The 22,370-nt window shown below is 36.7% G+C and overlaps 1 protein-coding gene across 2 annotated transcripts; it reads left to right on the forward strand.

Moving 5' to 3' along the window:
- Positions 1–1,511: 1,511 nt before the first annotated feature.
- Positions 1,512–21,831, forward strand: map2k1 (mitogen-activated protein kinase kinase 1). 2 transcript variants are annotated; one of them, XM_038268930.1, is made up of 12 exons: positions 12,136–12,235; positions 12,329–12,358; positions 12,632–12,842; positions 15,954–16,100; positions 16,193–16,270; positions 16,408–16,459; positions 19,744–19,868; positions 19,979–20,186; positions 20,277–20,341; positions 20,416–20,474; positions 20,605–20,650; positions 20,722–21,831. In XM_038268930.1, exons 3-12 carry the CDS (start codon positions 12,831–12,833, stop codon positions 20,833–20,835), a joined length of 906 nt encoding a protein of 301 aa, XP_038124858.1. In that variant the 5' UTR covers positions 12,136–12,235; positions 12,329–12,358; positions 12,632–12,830; the 3' UTR covers positions 20,836–21,831. The 2 variants fall into 2 exon arrangements, with proteins under 2 accessions (XP_038124857.1, XP_038124858.1); XM_038268929.1 differs by lacking the exons at positions 12,136–12,235; positions 12,329–12,358 and adding an exon at positions 1,512–1,737.
- The last annotated feature ends 539 nt before the right edge of the window (positions 21,832–22,370 follow it).

A 22,370-nucleotide genomic window follows, 5' to 3' on the forward strand; every position in this document is an offset into this window, starting at 1 on the left:
GAAATATTTTTCAAGAAAATGATTGTGTTACCTATATAAATAAATTGAATATTTTCTAATTGCTGCTTTCGTCTGTGTGAGTCTTTCCAGTTTGAAATCTAGTGAAGCAAATATAAGGTAAGATAGATAAATTAAATGTACCTATATAATAAATTAGATAAATGAGATAACATGCCCAAAATTATTTTTACTTCTTTTCTTGTAATGAGTAGAAAATGTTGTATATGAAATAATATGGGGGAAAATAAATAATATCAAAATAGGGCTAATTTAGATTAGCAGTAATTCATAGAAATATTCAGTTGAATAAAAAAAGCAAAAACATGACTAATTTCTGGTATATATTTATCATATAAAGCTCTCTGCAATGGTTGCACCAGATGAGGGTTCCCCCTCGAAATCATGTTTTCCAGTGCAGTCAAATTTGAGAAATTCCCTCCTTTGAATATTATAATAGAGATAGAAATCTAAATTATTTTCAAATATGAGACTGCAAATCCAACATGAAATAATATTAATAATATTAAAAATTGCAAAAGAAAGGACAATGACCATGACCTCTACAAAACAGTAATTGGGGGCAGAGAGTTGTCCCATATGATATTTTGACCATTTATAGGATTGAAAAGTTACAAAATAAATAATATTTAAAGAAAGCCCTTATTGAATGCATCTGTAAATGATGCACTAATAATAGGATATATTTTATGCATTTTAAAAAAATCTACAATTAATTCGTAATCATAATTAAGATGATAATAATAATCAATTAAAAATAAATCTTTTTTTTAACTGGTTGTGTTTTGTTGGGACATTATCAAAATAACCACTTTCAAAAATACTAACTTTGATGTCTGGGAGAGCTCTGATATTTCCATGGTTAGCTATAGCACCCCCTAGCGTTCTCCTAGCGTCACCACTGGTCAAAACAATCAGATTTCTTTTTCTTTTTTTTTTTTTTTAAGCGCAAGGCTCCGTTTCCACTTTTGCAGAGTAATTTATTGACACTTCATCTAAAGTTGCACTTTTTTGTTCTTCGGTTTAAAATAATTGTAACGAAAAAAGCATCAAGTTATGATGTAGCAAAGTGATGCAATTAAAACAAGATAAACTATAATTTCCTATTTAAATGGAGGCTAAATGTGGATCAGTTGGCTCCACATTGACATCCAGCCTGATTAACTTGTTAATGGCCATGGGAAATATCTATTTTTTATTAGCAATTTCAGATCATTTAAACAGACGCAGAGGAAATATTTTAACTTCTATGGGAAGATTATTATTTTGTGATCACAGGATTAAAAAAATGTTACAATTAGAATACAAATGAAATGTATTTTATCTAAATAATGATACAACAGATTAAATTAAATAAATGGGGAAAAGCAAGCTATTGGTAAGTCTGTGGTTTGTATGATAAAATCTCTTAAATTTGGTTTCAAACATTACCAGCAGAGGGAGCTCTGCACCCATCTTTGCCATGCTGTCCGGAAGACCAGTGTAAATATTGTGACGTTAATCCACCACCCATCAGCTGCTCTGCCTCTGCAGTTTATGATAGCAGAGCTTTTTCCACCCGAGAGATCCAGTTTAATTCCACATCTCTTCTTCTTTTTTCTCCCATTTCTGCATCCCTGCATCACCTCCTTCTAACATGCAGAAAAGAAAGAAGCCAGAACCGATCCAGCTTAACCCAATTCCTGATGGAAACACAATCAACGGAACAGGCGCCTCAGAGTGAGTGTCAATCATTCATCTACATATTAGGATTTGCAGCTATGATCTAACGATGGTACGACAGCAGTCAGTTCAGTGTCTGGGTGTGTGTTTGCATCTGTGATTGTATAAACTCTAAGCTGAGACTCAGCATCTGGTGTTTGTGTTTCTAAATTTGATTTGATAGATGTATCCTTCAGCTATGACCAATATTCTCTTGAATTAATATGTTGCTTTGGTATTTCTAATTGCTCTCAAATTAGATTCAGCTCTACTGACAAATCTGATTTTATAGGTATAGCTATTGATTAGTTTTACTCTGAATGGTTTACTTGTAAAATCCAACATTTCTCAAGGAAAGCACAATACTTCTTCATTTTAACAGCTATCCAACTTTTTAAAACATATTTTGTTTGTGGAATGTCTAATAAATGTAATTGTTTACCCTCAATTTGCAGCCCGTCCTACAAGGATTTCTTAATATGATTTAGAATACAAGAAAAGGAACAAATACAATTGACTAGCTTCATTGAAACTGAATTATTTTAGGGTCTGGTGCATGTATTTAGATTTGTATTGCTTTTTGTTAAACAAAAGTGCAATGTTATTATTATTTCTTATTATTGTCCTTGGTCCATCTGCTTTGGTGTAACAGCAGCCTGTCCTTTGAGTAGTTCCTAAGGATTAAATTACAATAGTGCAAAAACTATTTAAAGATAATGGATAATTGCTACTTCAATTCAATTCAGTTTATTTTTATAGCGCAAGTTCACAACACATGTCATCTCAAGGCACTTTACAGTTCAACCAGATCATACTGTCAAACTGATTCAAAGTTTTCTAAGGAAAACCAGTTGATTGCATCGACTCATTTACTCGAATGCAATCCCTCCCACTAAGCATGCTTGTAGTGACAGGGGAGAGGAAAAACTCCCTTTCAACAGGAAGAAACCTCCAGCAGAACCAGGCTCAGTGTGAGCGGCCATCTGCTGAGGCTGACTGGGGATCAAGGAGACAGAAGCAGAGATACAAAAAGAAGCTATAAAAGGCGGCCCTGTCCAGGAAACACACAGCCAGGCAGACGAGCCCCGAGCCAGCCTCCATGTCAGAGGATGAAGACAGCACAGCCATCCAGTCACAGTCAGAGAAACAGGACTACACTGGAAAACAGGCCGATCTCCAACATCTATAAACAGAGGTGTTGATGGCAGCAGCACAGCTGACATTTCTCTCCAGGATGCTGTCACAGCCAAGCAGGAACAGACGAGGCAAAGCTACTATGAGAAGAAGCAGAGAGCATAATGTTAGAGATTGAACTGACAGATTCTGCAGAGTGGGAGAATAGAGATAGAATGAAGCAGAATGATGAAATGGGGGTCCCTATGTCCTCCAGAATTCTAAGCCTATAGCACCATAACTATAGAGATAGCTAAGGATAGTTCTAAGCTACCCCTTTTTCTAAGGTTATGGAGAAGAGTGTTTACTTCTAATTGGAAGAATTTCTTGAGTAAAAAGAGGTGTTCATATCTGAATGTTTTCATAGCAGAATCTGCATTGTCAATGTTTTTTTTTTTTCCCCCTAATTGTGTCCTCCCAGGAAAAGATTTAAGAAACCATTTGATAATTGTGTATATTTTGATGTGGGTAGTCCCTGCTTAGAGCCTTGTGTAAGTATCTGTGCGTATGGAGTTGTTGTGTGGTTTCCCTCAGGGCTCATTTCTCAGACCTTTGCTATTTTCCCTTAACCTGGCAAAAGCCAGATTGATACTGTTTAGAATTCAAATTGAACAACATGTATTTTCAGGAGTTTGTGTTTTCACAAATCTCACAAAAATTCATTTTGCTTGAAAGTTATTTTCCCTGTATCTCTTGCCCTTGGCTAATTTTTCATGGTAAAGATTGTTTTTCATTGTTATTCAGATGACACTGAGTTGCATGAGCCCCTAAAACAGGAGGATGATTAGCGCATGAAAAGTTTAAATTACTCTCTCAAAGAACTGAAAGCATGTTTTTTTAAATTTGAATGAATGAATGAATGAATTTGAATGAATAAGATATAGTACTATTGTCACTTGTGCGTTGCCCTCTGACATAGATGTTGGATGTTTTATGGCAGACTATTAACCTTTGTCAAAGACTGTGGTTTTGAAAAGGATTGTGATTTCAGACCGGATGGCTGGATCAGATCATCACAATCCAGCTTATTTTACCTGATGCTCATAAACTGCTAAGAAAAAGAAGCTTATTGCTAATAAATACACCTCAATACATATTCCGTAAAAGTTCAACAACAACAAAATCCACTGGACTTGGTTTTCAAGATTTGAAGACGTTTCGCCACCTCTCCAGGAAGCTTTCTCAATTAATTTGAATTGAGAAAGCTTCCTGGAGAGGTGGCGAAATGTCTTCAAATCTTGAAAACCAAGTCCAGTGGATTTTTTTTTGTTGAACTTTTACGGAATGACTATGACCTGGATGACTGAGAATCTTCATCACCTCAATACATAATTCCATGCCTGTGTTTTAAGTAATTTAATGCACATAATAAATGCATGTTGTTGACAGCAAACAAAAGCATAACTCAAAAACTGTCTGGAGCAGGGTAAATAAATAGAATAAATGTACTTTTATGCTTGAATGTTTATATACCTTTCAAATGAAGATGGAAAAAAATAGCTGCCAGTAAAATACATTTAAATTGGCCAAAGGAATAATAAATTAAAAAGATAAAAATTGATTTTTAATATAATACCAGTACATACATATGTTAATTAAACAAAACAAGTAAACAAGCCTGATGGAGCTTCTGAACTAGAGTTATGTTGGGTAACACTTTGAGACAATCGCTGAATTCACTCTTCATGAGCAAGTTACTTTAATTTGTCTAGGACAATTTTTTTTTAACTAAATTATTATTTAGTTTTTTTTATTATTATTACTTTTTTCAGTTTCTTTTTATTGGAATTAATAATGTGAAATTATCATTTTGTTTAATCGAAGAGTGTGTAAACTTTCAAGCACAACTGCATCTGCTACTGCTTCTGTGAAGCTGAGTCAAGGTTTAATTAAGCCGGAATATTTGCTTAATTAACTCTCTTGATTTTGGTTAACAACTCTCTGATTGATTTTTTTTTGATTATGGTGAAATGTTCATATTACCTGTAGATGAAAAATATATTTATATATTTGTTTAACATATCTTCCAAACAGGTTTGATCCAAACACCACAGTGGTTCTCTGGAGCTAATTTGACAAGCTTTGCAGCTTTATGCAAACAGGCCTTAATATTTACGTCTCAGGTTCAGCCTGGACACCTGTTCTTTGCCTATAATCTTTTGTCTCACATTAGAAAAACCTTACGTCAGTGTTGCTACAAACTGGACTCAATGAGATGAGAATTATATAACATGTTGACTATTGTGAGGGCGGCTTCTCTCTGCTTAAATTGCCCAGAGTGAAATATTTCATTCTTTCATCACAAAATCAAACATTTGAAGGCTACATGTGATTTAAACAAAAACTATGGACTTAATTTGATACTTCAGTGTAGTTGCACTGCAGCATATCGTACAAATGGTGTGAGATGCACACCTCAATCAAATGACTGCTCTCCCTCCTCAGCAGCCACCAAGAGTTAATCACTCAAAACCTGCAGGGTTAGGGTCCTGAGGACCACAGTACAGGTGCTGGTCATAAAATTAGAATATCATGAAAAAGTAGATTGATTTCAGTAATTCCATTTAAAAAGTGAAACTTGTATATTATATTCATACATTACATACAAACTCATATATTTCAGATGTTTATTTTGTTTAATTTTGATGACTACAAATGACAACAAATGAAAATCTCAAATTCATCATATCAGAAAATTAGAATATTACTGAAGACCAATAAAAACAAAGGATTTATAGAAATGTTGGCCAACTGAAAAGTATGAACATGAAAAGTATGAGCATGTACAGCACTCAGTATTTAGTTGGGCCTCCTTTGGCCTGTATTACTGCAGCAATGCGGCGTGGCATGGAGTCGATCAGTCTGTGGCACTGCTCAGGTGTTATGATAGCCCAGGTTGCTCTAATAGTGGCTTTTAGCTCTTCTGAATTGTTGGGTCTGGTGTATTGCATCTTCTTCTTCACAATACCCCATAGATTTTCTATGGGGTTAAGGTCAGGAGAGTTTGCTGGCCAATTAAGAACAGGGATACCATGGTCCTTCAACCAGGTACTGGTAGCTTTGGCACTGTGTGCAGGTGCCAAGTCCTGTTGGAAAATGAAATCTGCATCTCCAAAAAGTTGGTCAGCTGCAGGAAGCATGAAGTGCTCTAAAACTTCCTGGTATGTGGCTGCGTTGACCCTGGACCTCAGAAAACACAATGGACCAACACCAGCAGATGACATGGCACCCCAAACCATCACTGACTGTGGAAACTTTACACTGGACTTCAAGCAACGTGGATGAAGTGCCTCTCTTCTTTTCCTCCAGACTCTGGGACCTTGATTTCCAAAGGAAATGCGAAATTTACTTTCATCAGAGAACATGACTTTGGACCACTCACCAGCAGTCCAGTCCTGTTTCTCTTTAGCCCAGGCAAGACGCTTCTGACGCTGTCTGTGGTTCAAGAGTGGCTTGACACAAGGAATGCGACAGCAGAAACCCATGTCTTTCATACGTCTGTGTGTGGTGGTTCTTGAAGCACTCACTCCAGCTGCAGTCCACTCTTTGTGAATCTCCCCCACATTTTTGAATGGGTTTTGTTTCACAATCCTCTCCAGGGTGCGGTTATCTCTCTTGCTTGTACACTTTTTTCGACCACATCTTTTCCTTCCCTTCGCCTCTCTATTAATCTGCTTGGACACTGAGCTCTGTGAACAGCCAGCCTCTTTAGCGATGACCTTTTGTGTCTTGCCCTCCTTGTGCAAGGTGTCGATGGTCGTCTTTTGGACAACTGTCAAGTCAGCAGTCTTCCCCATGATTGTGTAGCCTATAGAACTAGACTGAAAGACCATTTAAAGGCTTTTGCAGGTGGTTTGAGTTAATTAGCTGATTAGAGTGTGGCACCAGGGGCCATCAATTTTGAACCTTTTCACAATATTCTAATTTTCTGATATGATGAATTTGAGATTTTCATTTGTTGTCATTTGTAATCATCAAAATTAAACAAAATAAACATCTGAAATATATGAGTTTGTATGTAATGTATGAATATAATATACAAGTTTCACTTTTTAAATGGAATTACTGAAATCAATCTACTTTTTCATGATATTCTAATTTTATGACCAGCACCTGTATAAGACCCCCTCTCACACCTGTTAAAATCTAATCCTAAATACATATAAAGCACAGTTATCAGTATTTTTGCAGTTTAAGAGAAAAATAATATTTTCTTCAATCCGGTTAGTTTTTGTTAGCAGTGAACATGTTCGGGAAAAGAAATAAACCACTGCAGAGTATCTTTTAAAATTCACTCTAAACAGAAACTGTATGCACATAAACTATACACATTGGGCCGGATTTATCAAGATCCAATTTTGCGTGCAGTAATTTGCGCTCGCAAAGTGGAATTTTGCGCGAGGGGCTGAACCATGGTTTGCGGGTGATTTAACAAGAGCGATTGCGTAACTGGTGGCAGGCGCAAAACTGTTGGAGACGCCCTATTTAAATGATGGTTTTGCGCGTTTTGTGGTTTGCGGCAAAGTAGTTTGTGCAAACTAGTGCATTAAAGGAATAGTACACCCAAAACATGATTAGCCTTCATTTTCTACTCACCTCCATGCTGAACAACACTCTGGAGTACTTTTTTGATATCTCAAATGCATCTGGAGATCTGGGAGACTTCTTGCTGTCTGCTGACATTCAAATAATGGAGGTCTATGGCGCCCGAGACAGAAAGGTCCACAAAAGTCCACAAAAACTTGTCAATATTCCTCCATACTGCTCGTCCAATGTAATCCAAGTGTCCTGAGTGGGTAGCATCCAGAATTTACTCGAAACGAAGTCATTTAGAACGTTTTAGAGCCTAAACAGTAGTGTATAGGATTTCCTAATAGCGCCCCCATGCGCGCTCACGATTCTACGGAAGCCGGCAGACCAAACTAGCGCATTCAGCTCGGCAAAGAACTCATGCTCTTCCTCAACACTGAAGTCCTCAGACATTTTTCTTTCGTTGTTTCTTTCTTTGCACAGGTAAACAGCACATTTCTTCTTCTACGCTTGCATTATCGGCAGACCAGACGCTGAATGCGCACTTCCTTCCGGTTTGGTCTGCCGGCTTCCGTAGAATCGTGAGCGCGCATGGGGGCGCTATTAGGAAATCCTATACACTACTGTTTATGCTCTAAAAACATTCTAAATGACTTCGTTTCGAGTAAATTCTGGATGCTACCCACTCAGGACACTTGGATTACATTGGACGAGCAGTATGGAGGAATATTGACACGTTTTTGTGGACTTTTATGGACCTTTCTGTCTCGGGCGCCATGGACCTCCATTATTTGAATGTCAGCAGACAGCAAGAAGCCTCCCAGATCTCCAGATGCATTTGAGATATCAAAAAAGTACTCCAGAGTGTTGTTCAGCATGGAGGTGAGTAGAAAATGAAGGCTAATCATGTTTTGGGTGTACTATTCCTTTAAGAAATTTTAATCTTACAGTGACACCACCCCCTCCAAAAAAAGAAAAAAAAAAAAAATATATATATATATATATATATATATATATATATATATATATATATATATATATATATATATATATATAAACTTTGGCAACCTTTATTCCCTAAGGTGGTATGTGGCTGAATTTCTACTTCACCGCAGTAAGAAAAAAACACACAAACAAAAAAAAAAAACAGGTGTTTTGTATCGGCCTGTAGAACAATGCACATACCAAATGGCTCACAAGAAGTGACTGTGGATAAGATGACTGCATTGGCATGTTGCTCCACAGGCGCAGGGTGTCGGGGTTCTCCGGTAGGGCGTCAGGGCGACATGGCATTTAGAACGTCGGACAGCACTTCTGAAAAACGAGATTGGGAGATCCCAGATGCAAAAAAGTGCAATGTTGCGAGGAGTTTTGTGATATCTGGTATTGCGTGGGTCCTCCTTGTGGCTGGCTCCAAATCCATTCGGAGTTCCCCCAACAGCTCCAAAATGGCAATGCCGGATAAACGATATGTTTTGATGATCGTTTCCTCGTTCATTCCAAAAATATTCACACGGAGTGAAAAAATGCGTTCTCTGCGTCTCATTGCTTCATTTCGATGTCTCCTTCTTGCGACAATAACCGCTGCCATGTGTGCGCAATTACGCATACAGACCATTTGCACCTTCTTTTGAAACGTGTTAAATATAGAGTCAGATACCGTTAGCAAAATTGCTTTCAGGTTTGATAAATCACTTTGCGAGTGCTAAATTAATATATTTACATGTTCTCCTCCCACAAGACGCACTTTTGCGTGTAAACGCCCTATATTGAATATTCATTGCAGAAAAAGTACTAAATGGATAAGAGGCGCTATTTAGCACGTTTTAAAGACCAAATCCTTTTAGCACGCTGTTGATAGATCAGTTTGTACATTTTTTAGCGTGCGCAGTGAAATAGCTCCCGTTTTAATACACGCAAACCTTTGATAAATCCGGCCCATTGTGGGGAAACATAGTTTACAATAATTTCATGAAATGTGAGTTTGTTTGGCTTGGTGTGGTGTCTTAAAAGACTACAAAAAGAAAAGTGAACAGTCACTTTAATAAAATACTAAAATGTGATAGTTAAAATTTGCATTTGTACTCTGCAGATTGAACAAAAATACTATATGTATGTCTAAAAGTTTTTCTGTAAATGCTTTATGCAGTATTTAATTTTAGCCTTGAAATCATATTGTGTAGAAAAAGTGTTTGGAATGTGAATCAGGTTAATAATACAAAACATGCATTGAATAAACACATCATTGTGAATCATTTGGACCACAGCAGACAACTGGTTGATGACACCAGTCAGTTAGCAAATGTATTGCATAATGATGGTGAATGAGCTTAATTCAATAATACAGCTTCTCTGAAATCAGACCATTGGTGAAAAAAAAAAAAGAAAAAGAAAAGAAATTCTAGTCGGCCAGAAGCTTTTAAAGTGTGAAATGGTTCCCTGTTGTTGCTGCAGAACACTCAGACCCATTGTTAAACCGGAGAGATGATAGCAAATCAATATGTTTGGGTTGTTGTTATCCAACCAAATATTGGAGATCTCATGACAACATTTAGTCACATTTCTCAGAACTCCCCTTTGTGACATACCGCTGTTATTAAGTTTAACATTGTTCAAAATAAAAAAATGTAAAGCACCACATTAAGAAGCATACGCTCAGTTGTCAGTATTAATACCATATTAAACTGGTTCCTTTAGTTCTTTGCTTGAAGCATTCTTTTTGCAGGGTGTAGTAATGATACAATATACAACTTGATTCAGTTTTAAAAACCAGATTTTTTTTTTTTTTTTTTTGCACTACTGTGAATGTTCTTTAATGCATAATATTTTTAAATTAAATACAGTATAAAGAAGTAAAAAAAAAAATCCAACTAATTTTCAAAAATTCTTTACGTAACCAGTCACAAGTTTCAGAGAAATCACAGTTTTTAGGAGCCATCGGTGCATCTCTGGCATCGTTCTGGCTGGATATTTTTAGTACTCCTCTTATCAGAAATGAGCCTGTGAGTAACTGTAGTGGTTTCCTGGCTGAGTCTGAGATTTTTTTTCACCCATAGTCTCTAATAGGAGGGACAGAACAATTTCAGATTCCTAATGTTAATCTTCTTTATCTATTCTAAACCAGTCTGGTATGTTTGGAGATACCTTCCTGTCAAAATGAGGGAAACTGCTTAACTGATGATTTTTTAGCAATATAATCAAATATAATTAAACTGTGACTTAAAAAAGAAAATTAGATATGATTATCAGGAATAATTCAGGAGCTACCAAGCAGATTGAAAAATAGAGTGTGCTACTAGGGTGATGTGTCCCTTATATTATTAAATAATCATCACGGATTGAGAGTGTGCTTTTAAATAAACATCTACAAACTTGGCTGAGATCAGCATCTGTCCTCATGCCTGGTGTTTAGTCATAAATAAAGGTATAATGAAGGATGTTCTTTTTCCGGGTGGATCATCACAATAACTGGTCCTCCTAGTTGTCAATCATTTGGTGATATGTTTACGTAAGGTCTTCCTACGTGCTCGTCCCCATTTTCACTTACATAAGTGAGTCTGACATAAACGGAAATATTACAAATTCTTCTTTTGGAAAGTAAGCTTGTATGAGTATGGAGAAATAGATTTGTGCATGGTCTCACACTCGTTTAATAGGCGTTCCCTCTCGGGAGCAGGTACAGGGTTGTGCATGTGCATTGTTTTTGAAAAGTGGAGAGGGCGGGTCTTTTAAAAAATTTGCGAAAATCCCCCACTGTACCTTTTGTGAAGTCCAGTTTTTAAGACTAAAAACATTGTACAAACTGTCAAGCATGATGGTGATATTTTATTGCATTACCTTCTAATGTTGACACAATCTGTCAACAACATAGCGATGCCAAGCACACTTAAAAATGGCTTCGGGAAAAAACTAAAATGAGAAAAGCCATTGAAGATTTGTGGACAATAGTTACAAGCCTTATCTATGCCTGGAAAACAACACTTTCAAAGCTTATCTGCTATTCCTATTTGGAAGTGTGATCATATTTCCAGCCAGAAATGTGAAGAAGCTTGGTGCTGTTTCCAAAAAGAATTTTTATCACCGTGTGAATAATTTTGGCCCTCTGGAGATCAGAGAAAATCCCCAAATTCTAACTTGAGCCCCAAAGTCTTGTATGTTTTATCATAGTGCTGCTAAACAAAAAAGAGGTTATAAAGAGATCAGTAAAAACTCAGAAATAACAGGGAATTCCTGGCAATGATGTGTAAACATCTGAATAGACCTACATTCCAGTATGTGTGTAATGGTGTCTAATAGTTGTGTGCTGTTTATTTTAAGAACAAAAAGGCATGTCATCTTATTTGTAAAGCGTGCAGAAAGCTTTTTCTCCTTTAGTTTCATGTTCTACTGGATGTCCTTGAATGTTGTGTGGCTGGCATAGAAAAGCCAGTATTTGCCAGGTTGGGGGGGGGGATACTTCACATCTTTTATGGAGGTGTGTTTCTGGCTGCTAATGTTCTTTGCCTCCTCCTCCTTGTCAAACGAACAAACACCCACACCGCCCACGTCCAGCTGAAACTCAGCACCTCGTCTCCATGGATATAGATTCACACACCATCAAAAAATACAAGCACTTAACCCTATCTCTGTGCTGCATACGCTCTGTGCTGCATAAGGGTGTGCAGGGAGGAGCATGCACTTCCCTCCTCCAGCTGCTTTCCAAAGCAACTCGTAATTTACGTGCAAAGAAAAGAGCTTCATGAAAAGAGTCACATCTCTACCTCTATGCTTCATCCTGACAAAAAGCTTTCTTCGTGAAAGTAATTGTTAGAAGGTAAAAACGGAGGATGTCAGAGATGACCATTCATCATTCTCTTTTTATTTTACTGTTATTTGTAAAAGTAAATGTTTGGGTTGGTGTTTGCAGGTGATATATCATAGGCTCCAAGCTCAGCAGGTCAGGAAATATCATTGACAATTAAATATATCATTGAGTATTACATCCCAAAGCTTTCTGTATGTTGTATGGATTTTATATAATTAATTAAAATAAGAATAAAAATTTCCTTACTATAGCATCATACAAATCCCATTAAAACAAATCAAGGGTGTGGTTCTGACTTAAGATAGGCTGTTTTTCTGGGTCTTAAACTCTTTTCTTTTTAAGGAAGAATAACCAAAGTATGCAAAGAGCTGATTTGTCTGTGATTTTTATGGTTGTTTTTTTTAGAACAAACTTGGAAGCTTTGCAGAAAAAGCTGGAGGAGCTTGAGTTGGACGAGCAACAGCGAAAACGCCTTGAGGCCTTCCTGACACAGAAGCAGAAAGTGGGGGAGCTGAAGGATGACGACTTTGAGAAGATATGTGAGCTAGGTGCAGGCAATGGAGGAGTTGTTTTTAAAGTCTCACATAGACCCTCTGGTCTGATCATGGCCAGGAAGGTGAGCTGGAAGTACCAAGTTAAAGTAAAAGATGTTATTTTGAAAGATATGTGCAAAACAGTACTCTATAGATCCCATATTCAGTAAACAAGTTTCTATTAATTGATTATATTTATTTCACCTCATAGGAACTTAAAATAATGAATCATAATCATTAGGACTGCAAATAACGATCATTTTTCTTATCAATTAATCTGTTAATTATGTTTTTCGACGAAATCGTTAATAATCATGTAGCAATATTACCTTAACTAAAGCTTTCCTACTTGAGGATACTAAGAGATCATATTCACGGACCAAGAGATTTTTTTTTTATCTTAAATGCAAAATGTTTATATATTTTTTTTGCAATTGGTATAATCACTGCTCTGAGTGGGTCGCCCTGTCAGCTAAAGCCATGTTTTCGAGTCTCTGTACTTCAGTTAACAATTAATCCATTACTAAATTGGTGGACGATTATTTCAATAATCGATTGATCATGACTAATCCGATAAATTGTTCCAGCTCTAATAATCATAATATATGTAATCATGTTTGGAAACATTTGCCTCCTGTGTGCTTTGATACTCTCAGTAACTCTCCGTATATAGAATAGAATAGAATAGAATAGAATTCAACTTTATTGTCATTGCACTGTCACAAGTACAAGCAACGAAATGCAGTTAGCATCTATCCAGAAGTGCTATACAGGAACAGGTATATGTATGAAAATCGATTTTGTAAACATAAAACCCTTTTTTTCCCCATTTTTGTAGCTGATGCACACAAATCCTAAAGACAGAAAACCAACAAAGCATCTTATCTGCCTAAATGAAAGTCAAATAAATGAACAATTTAAATTTAAAATTGAGCTTTTATTGCTTCAAGTTGATGTTTTAATTCTGGAGAAATCATTTTGCTTCTCTCTCAACATCAGCTTCTGCATCATGTCCTTGGGCATTGTGTGAAAGCAAACATTACTCTGACCTGTTACACAAGAACAGCGCTTTTTTTCATCAAGCACCTTCAGAGGGGGTTGATGTCTCCTGCACAATACTGTGCTAAACTATTCATACCTGTTGATCCTGTTCACACATTATCATATTAACAGCCTCCTTGTGACACACAGTAGTGCATAATTGGGAAATCTATAGAAAAATACACATTGACATTATTTTACGAATAAAAATGTTAAAAGTATAGAAATTAGTTCAACCTGGCTAAGTTAGCATTTTGTAGATCTACCTTTTGATGCAATTACAAGTCTTTAGGTGCATATCTACAGTACAAAATATCTCAAACTTATTCTGATTTAATATAAAGCCTCCATGAGTAAAATAACATAAAAATGTATCTTTGGAGCATATCTCAGCTGCAATAAATTTCAAAGGGCTTTGCGTCAACATCAGAACAAATGTCCAGTAACATCATTAAAAACATCAATCAAGTAAGCAGCAAATCATCAAACATCAGAATATTCAAACAAAATCTTAAAAACCATCATTCAGAAACATGATAATCATAGGGAGATGGTCAATGCTGAAGATGTTTTCTTTAAAGCAGTTTTTCACCTGGATTTGTTTACAGAATACTAATTAAAAGCATTTCTAAACAGATGGGTTTTCAGCCTTAAATGAAAGCATTTTAGTAGTGACTTGAACGTCTTCTAGCATTTTTTGTTTTTGACACTGAGGATTGGGGTTGTTATAGTACGCTTGTTACAGCATGTTCATTCCCTCAGTTCCAGGTATTACACATTCAGTGAACAAGAACCTTTGCAGTTCACTGAATGTGTGGAAATTTCTCACAATGCACCTGGAAAGGTAGTGATCATCCATGGTCACTAGACGAGTAGATATATCCCAGAATGCTTTGTGAGGAGGTACACTATCGGAAATTTCGACACATTCAATGAACAGCAAAGGTTCCTGTTCACTGAATGTGTAATACCTGGAACTGTGGGAATGCACATGCTATAACAAGCGTAGGTATAACCGAGAGGAAGATTAGCGTGAGGGTAAATACAGAGATCAATTAAGCAAGAAACCCAGTCAAGACCACTGCAACCCTCTACTCTATAACCACAGCTCCGCCACATTACATCACCAGGAGCCACTCAGATTCAATATGCATCTAATTACCAGATAAAATAGTGCATAAAGCATGAAAAATATATATTACACTCACCAGAGATGCTGATTATTTATGAAAAAATCCATCCTTCTGCCTCTGTGCAAGAAGGCTTAGGATCTACATTTAGTGTCAACCTTTGAGGTCAGAAAAACTTTTAACAAAAGAAATCTAAAATGCAGTTTGTGTCAAGCTTAACTTGGCTGTAAAAATTTTTAACTGCCCAATCAGAGTACAGAAAATGCTGCTGTTTGGTCAGCTCACTAGTTGGCCCTGTGGGGCAAATCTGGAATCTGACTGTTTGAAGAAAACATTCTTCATCGATATTGTTAAGGTAACATCAGCTAGCACTCCTGATTCTAAAGGTCCTAGGCAGATTCAGTTGACATAGCAACGCACTAATGCTGAACTCTGATTAGACAAAAAATATAGCAACCACAGAGATGTAATGGAAGTAGCACAGCCAAGAGAACCGCTACACAATTAATAAAGTTGGAGAGAAGAAAATTAAAGTTTGGGTTATTAATGTAGGTTAGCATTTATGATTGGTTTAGAGGCCTCGGAGGCCCTGACCGCCCACCACTGTTGAAACCTCCTGGTATGTCCAAGGTGGCTGTGTGTAAGGTTTACCTCCATCTAGAGGTGCACTAAACAAATTTTAAATGACAGACTAGCGCTTCCTTGTCAAACCTGCAAAAGCTCCTGCAGAAGCCATGGAGTGACTTTTTCTGAATGGAAGGGACATTAGACATTTAAAAATAACTGAAGCTAATAACTGTTGCATTTCTCGTCCTTTAGAAGTTTATCTTACACTGGGGCTAGGGACAGACTAGTTGCTGAAATACACAGCCACAGCGTAGCCAAAATAAACTTCAGTGATGAATTACCTTAGATTTAAACAAATGTTGCATCAAATTAAATAACACCCAAATATCTAAAAGGAGTCTTCTGTCAGACATCTCTCTCTTGACACCTAAATCAAAATGTGTCCATCTGCTCCAGCTGATCCACCTAGAGATCAAGCCAGCCATCAGGAACCAGATCATCCGGGAGCTGCAGGTTCTACATGAGTGTAACTCTCCATACATAGTGGGATTCTATGGTGCTTTCTACAGCGATGGAGAAATCAGCATCTGCATGGAGCATATGGTACTTTCACATTCATAGACTGACATATCTGAGCCTCACATGTATTTCATATAAATACTCCCCATTGCTTTTTTTTTTTTTTCTGGTTTCAGGATGGTGGATCTCTCGACCAGTCCCTGAAGAAAGCAGGAAAAATCCCGGAGGAGATTCTTGGCAAAGTCAGCATTGCTGTGGGTAGCTCCAACACCTCTCCCTCGCATTCTATACATGTCCTGTCTAAGAAAAAATGCTTTTCCACTGATTGTTGTGAGTTAGTAAAAAGTGTATTTTACAAGTGTGTGCTGACGGTCCAAAGTGTGTTTCACAGGTCATTAAAGGTCTTTCCTACCTGCGTGAGAAGCATAAGATCATGCATAGAGGTTTGTTTGGATTCAGTGTTCTACTTTTCTGAACAGAACTTTACTGCAGGCACAAAAACACATGCAAAGGAAAATGGTTGGCAGGAAAAAAAAACTGCAAGTTAAGAAAGGCTGCAAATTAGTACACCGCATTATGAATAGGCTCCAGACCATTAGGGGGCAACAATCACTAACTCATATGGGATTCAACCCTTAATAAAGGCATAAATAAGGTCCTCAGATAGATTAAGACTGCCTCCAATATATATCAAATTTTAGCTACTATCCCTTCACATTTCACAGGGTCAACAGTTACAAATATCCTGAAAAGGAGCTCTGGACTGCTGTGCAAACCTGGACTGCCTTTAGCCTTATTGATGTCCTCATGCAACAGTTACGGACATGCATGTCGAATTGGGGCGGTCACCATGTGAAGCTCTTTATTAAAAAAAACCAAAACATATGAAGATATGCACTATTTCCATGTGTGACACATAGTACATGTCACAAAATTATGAATTCATGTTCAGCTTCATGAGGTGGGTTATGCTTATTCTAACACAGGATTGTGGGAAACCTAATAGCTCCTATGCAGCAGATACTGTAGGAACACTTCGGAGAGGTTTCTGTGCTAAATGAACTATCATTAGGAAGCATCCCGCTTCCTCTTCTTTCCTCCTTCCATCATGATGACCGCTTTGGCTAAAGTTTGCTTACCAAATTGCACTATTCAGAAGCAGCCTTTGGTAAAAAAAAAAAAAGCATTTTAAAAAACATCTTCCTTTCCCTCCAAATGTCCTCTGAGATGACAACTCACCTGGTCCATAGGAATTTGCATAGTTTGAATTTAGGGGCTGCGTCCTCTGAAGGCCAGAGTCATTGGCCAATTATCTCATAGCGCAGCATAGTGGAAAAACTAATCCATGCTTTTATTTTTAGTCGAATTGATTATTGCAACGGTGTTTTCACAGGACTGCCTAAAAAGTGGATCAGACAGCTGCAGCTGATCCAGAACGCTGCTGCCTGTGTCCTCACTAAGACTAAGAAAGTAGAGCACATCACCCCAGTTCTAAAGTCCTTACACTGGCTCCCTGTATCTCAGATAATAGACTTTAAAATACTTCTGTTAGTCTATAAATCTCTGAATGGCTTAGCACCTAAATACATCACAAACCTGCTATTAGTGTATCAACACCTCCAGACCACTCAGGTCTTCTGGCTCCAGCCTGCTCTGCATACCTACACTGCAAAAAATATAAATCTCAATAAGTTATTTTTTCTTAAAATAAGTGCATTTTTCCTTGATTTGAGGAGGTAAGTAAGACACTTTGCCAATGGAACAAGACAATTTCCTTTTAAAATAAGAAAAAACTATTTTATCGTCTTATTTGAAGTAAATATTATCTAACTATCTTATTTTAAGAGTGAAAATACTCATTCCATTGGCAGATCATCTTATTTAACTGCTCAAATTAAGGCTAAATATACTTAATTTAAGCCATTTTTTACTGGATTTATTTCTGGATTGTTTTTGCAGTGTAGAACCAGAATTAAACATGGAGAAGCAGCAGCATTTAGTTCCTATGCTCCATTTATCTGGAACAAACTTCCAGAAAAATGTATAAGTGCAGAAAGCCTGAGTTCCTTTAAATCAAGAATAAAAACACATTTGTTTAGGATTTCCTTCGACTGTTCTAGTTAAACAGTTCAACTAAAATATCATTAGTTCAACTTTTTAATTTTCTTTAGTCCAACTGTTTTTAATATTCTTTTTTGTTTCTGAATTTTTTATTTTAGTTTTTTTTTTCCTACTTGCTTTGATTCCGTTTTATTTTAATCGTGTAAAGCACTTTGCATTGTCTTTGTACTGAATTGTGCTATACAATTAAATCTGACTTGCCTTGCCTAGTGGCTGGATTGGAAAACTCCTTGTTATGCGGCCGTCAAATGCAGCCTTTTTTTTTATGGATGGGAAGTGAAAGCCGGGGAAGGCTGGCCCTGCTTTGAATTCATACTCTTCCTCAAAGGACTGAGTCCAGATAGACAGGGTCCCTTGAGGATGCAGTCACTGAAATCTAACACACCCATTTATTCATTTGTTTATAATGATCTCCCTCTATTGGTCTGGAGCATGTATGTTATGCAAAGCTAATTTCCAGCTTTTCTTTACTTGCAGTTGTTTTTTATAACAGCATTTTTCTTTGCATGTGTTAATAGTTTTATGTCCTACCCTGCTAACATGAAACAATTGTGTGCAGCATGTTTTCACTCTGCTGCTATTTTCTGATTGCAACATTTCTCCTTTTCAGCTTTTTTGCTTTGCATGTGATTTTTGTGTTGGTCTGATTTTTGTGTTAGCTAGTCTAATTTTTGTTTATGGGCCTTATTTTACTTTTTGTATTAGCTGCACAGTTATGTATTTGCATAATTTTTTTCAACCCTCAGTCACTGTAGAAATTAGAATTATTACAGAGGCGCTGTCAGTTAGAAATGCAGGGTCTTTTTTACATTAATTGTTGAAAACAAGTATATATAATAGGATTTTATACTAGCAAAAATTGATCAAACAGTTTGGCAACTGCTCAACAAAGGAAGACAATAATAACACAATCTCAGATTACATTTTGGGGAAAACAAATTCAAATAAAGCACTGAATTTCAATGAGAAATACAAAGTTTAAACTAAGTGTCCCATGTTCACATTTCTAAAAGTCCTCTGTAGGTTTAGATAATGTTAAAGGTATAAATACAAAGGTCACATTAACTTATGGAAAATATTTCTATGGATGGATGCAGACAAACTTTAGAGTTCAAGACTATGTACGCAGCCAACATATAAAATAATTTACAATGCATGAAATAATACTTGGAAGTATAAAATAATAAAATGATGAGAATGATGATGGAGAATCATCATCTCTACACTACGGATTAGAAATAGATATCCTAATCCATTGAGGTTTTAATTACTTTATTATTTGTATAGATAGATAGATAGATAGATAGATAGATAGATAGATAGATAGATAGATAGATAGATAGATAGATAGATAGATAGATAGATAGATAGATAGATAGATAGATAGATAGATAGATAGATAGATAGATAGATAGATAGACAGACAGACAGAAGACTGAGACATAAAGGACAACTGCTTTTATGTCATAATTTACAAAAATGATTAACAAAATTGTATGATATATGCAATTGTTATTTATAAAAAAAAAAAAAAAGATCTGCAGCACTTTATTCATGGCTGCTCATTTGTCACTGTTGACAGCTACATCTGATGGCTCTCTTTCAGATGTCAAGCCTTCTAACATCCTGGTGAATTCCCGTGGTGAGATCAAGCTGTGTGACTTTGGAGTGAGTGGACAGCTCATAGACTCCATGGCCAACTCCTTTGTGGGCACTCGATCTTACATGTCGGTGAGTTCAGAACACAAAGCAGCTCTCATATCACTGCTCCAGAAATTATTATCATAGAATTAATATTTGCTGTTCAATGTAACTGATTAAATCTAATGTTTATTTTTCAGCCTGAGCGTCTACAGGGCACACACTATTCTGTTCAGTCAGACATCTGGAGCATGGGTCTGTCCCTAGTTGAAATGGCCATCGGGCGCTTCCCTATCCCCCCACCTGATTCCAAAGAACTGGAGCAAATCTTCGGATACCCGGTGGAAGGAGAGGCAGCCCCCAGCGAGTCCTCTCCAAAACCATGCCCCCCTGGGCGTACGGGCAGTTGTAAGTAGAACACAGGAGCGACCAATCAAGTTGTTTAAATGTTTTTCTCTGCCAAATTTAATCTTAACACATAGTTATTTTCCTTTTTAGCTTATGGACCAAACAGCAGACCACCCATGGCTATATTTGAGCTGCTGGATTATATAGTCAATGAGGTAAGTATGTCTGTTTTATTCTGTGTCATATGATCATTTGCTGTCCTTTATCCTAACATAATTTTTTGTTTTAGCCTCCACCAAAGCTCCCTGGAATATTTAGCACAGAATTCCAGGACTTTGTGAATAAATGGTAAGTAATAGAGAATTTGTTTTTTTTTTTTTTTACACTTACTGTTATGAAAATCAGCATATTTAACAGATTTATAACACATCTGCCATTCAAAGCATAATCCTGCTTTTTGTTTTTTTTTTTACGGCAGCCTGATTAAGAATCCTGCAGAGAGAGCAGACTTAAAGCAGTTGATGGTAAGTGATCATGCAGACATTTAAACCTCCACTTATTCTTTAATATTTATTCTTTAACCTTCCCTTTTCAGGTGCATCCTTTTATCAAACAGTCTGAGGCAGAGGAGGTGGACTTTGCTGGCTGGCTTTGCAGCACCATTGGACTCAGTCAGCCTGCAACACCAACACATGGCACCAGTATGTGAGACTGTCCATTGCAAAGCCATAACTATATATGACCTTTGATTGATCTTTATTCTTGATAAGTGTTTTGATTTTAAGCAGTTGGTCAAATGTTTAAGTTTCAGGTGCATCTCAAGACATTCTAACCTGAAGTTTATTCAGTGCGGTGTTTGCATAAATTGTAGACTGATTACACACAAGTTTATTTTAATGCACTTTATTCTGGTAAGCAATAAGGCTTACAGCAAAACTGAGCTTTTTTGCCAAAACGAAATTAATCATATACCTAGAAAAGTGTATTTTATCACAGACACGGCTACTTTCCAAAGATATATCCATGATGTGTAGAGTGCATTGGTTGGTGTGGTGCCTCTATACTTCATCTTGACACTTCTATAGATTATCTGAGAGGTTAAATTCAGTTTTTTAATCAATTAACTTACTGACACATATAGGTATGGCTTGTTCGCCGGCTAGTCAAACAGCGATAATACAAATTAATGCAGTTATTTTTTCAGACATTGGCCTGTTGGAAAATTAAATCATTTGTTAGCTGAAGGAAGCATGAAATGCAATGATGTGCTCTACTTTTTTATAGTGAGAATGCGGGCAGCAGCATTCTTGATTTACATCAGAGCAAATTTTAAATGTAGAGCTTGCATTTTTCTTCAACTATTTTATCTAGTCTCCTTTAGATGTCTTAACTTGGACTTCGGCTTTTTATGGCCTTCATTTAGTTTTTTGCTAGTTTTTAACTTGTCTTCTCACCAGAAACAACCTCCGGGATACATTATTTGGCTCTGGCACACCTTACGATTTTCCCCTAGGTCTTTCTACCAAACAATTTATTTTGCTTTGCAGAAATTGGATCGGTACGACCCCTGAATATCCAGCTGTCAAAGTTAGAAGTAAACTGACAGCTTCTCCTTTTAGAAGTCCTCTGTGACAAACGAAAATGCACAGAAGCTGTCGTTAGAAAATATAATTTTAGCCCTTTAAAGCCAAGTGTATCATATTTGATACACTCAGTGTGTGAGTGTGTGTGTGAATGGGTGAATGAATGTAGTGTAAAGCGCTTTGGTCAGGTCTCCTAACTTGAATAAAGGCGCTATATAAGTACATGCCATTTACCATTTACACGTGTGTATTGAGACCTCTGCATCATATGAGGTTTGTTCTTGAAAACAGATTTAAACAGACATGTAGTTAACAGATGTATGATTTACAGAATTGCCTAATTTATCAATCGAAGCAAATAAATGAATTATATTTAAACTTGTCAAAAAATTTAAATATCTCCAATTAAAAATGGCTTTAAATAGACCAAAAATAAAATCTGGAAGAAATTTCAAAGAATTTGCTTAAATTGGGTTTGCAAACACTTGAGATGCACCTGAACTATTTAGTACACTGAACATACATGCAGCTAACCCTCCTATTATAACAAATGTTACCTCAGGGCTCAATCTTTTCTGGGGCATTTTTTAAGTACATGAATGACCCATGTGACAAGGAGTTATTGACCTACCCTCTAGCACCACCATCAGGACAAAACTAA

The sequence above is a fragment of the Cyprinodon tularosa genome, unplaced genomic scaffold (genome assembly GCF_016077235.1).
Source record: "Cyprinodon tularosa strain WSP-4 unplaced genomic scaffold, ASM1607723v1 ctg71, whole genome shotgun sequence".
NCBI lineage: Eukaryota > Metazoa > Chordata > Actinopteri > Cyprinodontiformes > Cyprinodontidae > Cyprinodon > Cyprinodon tularosa.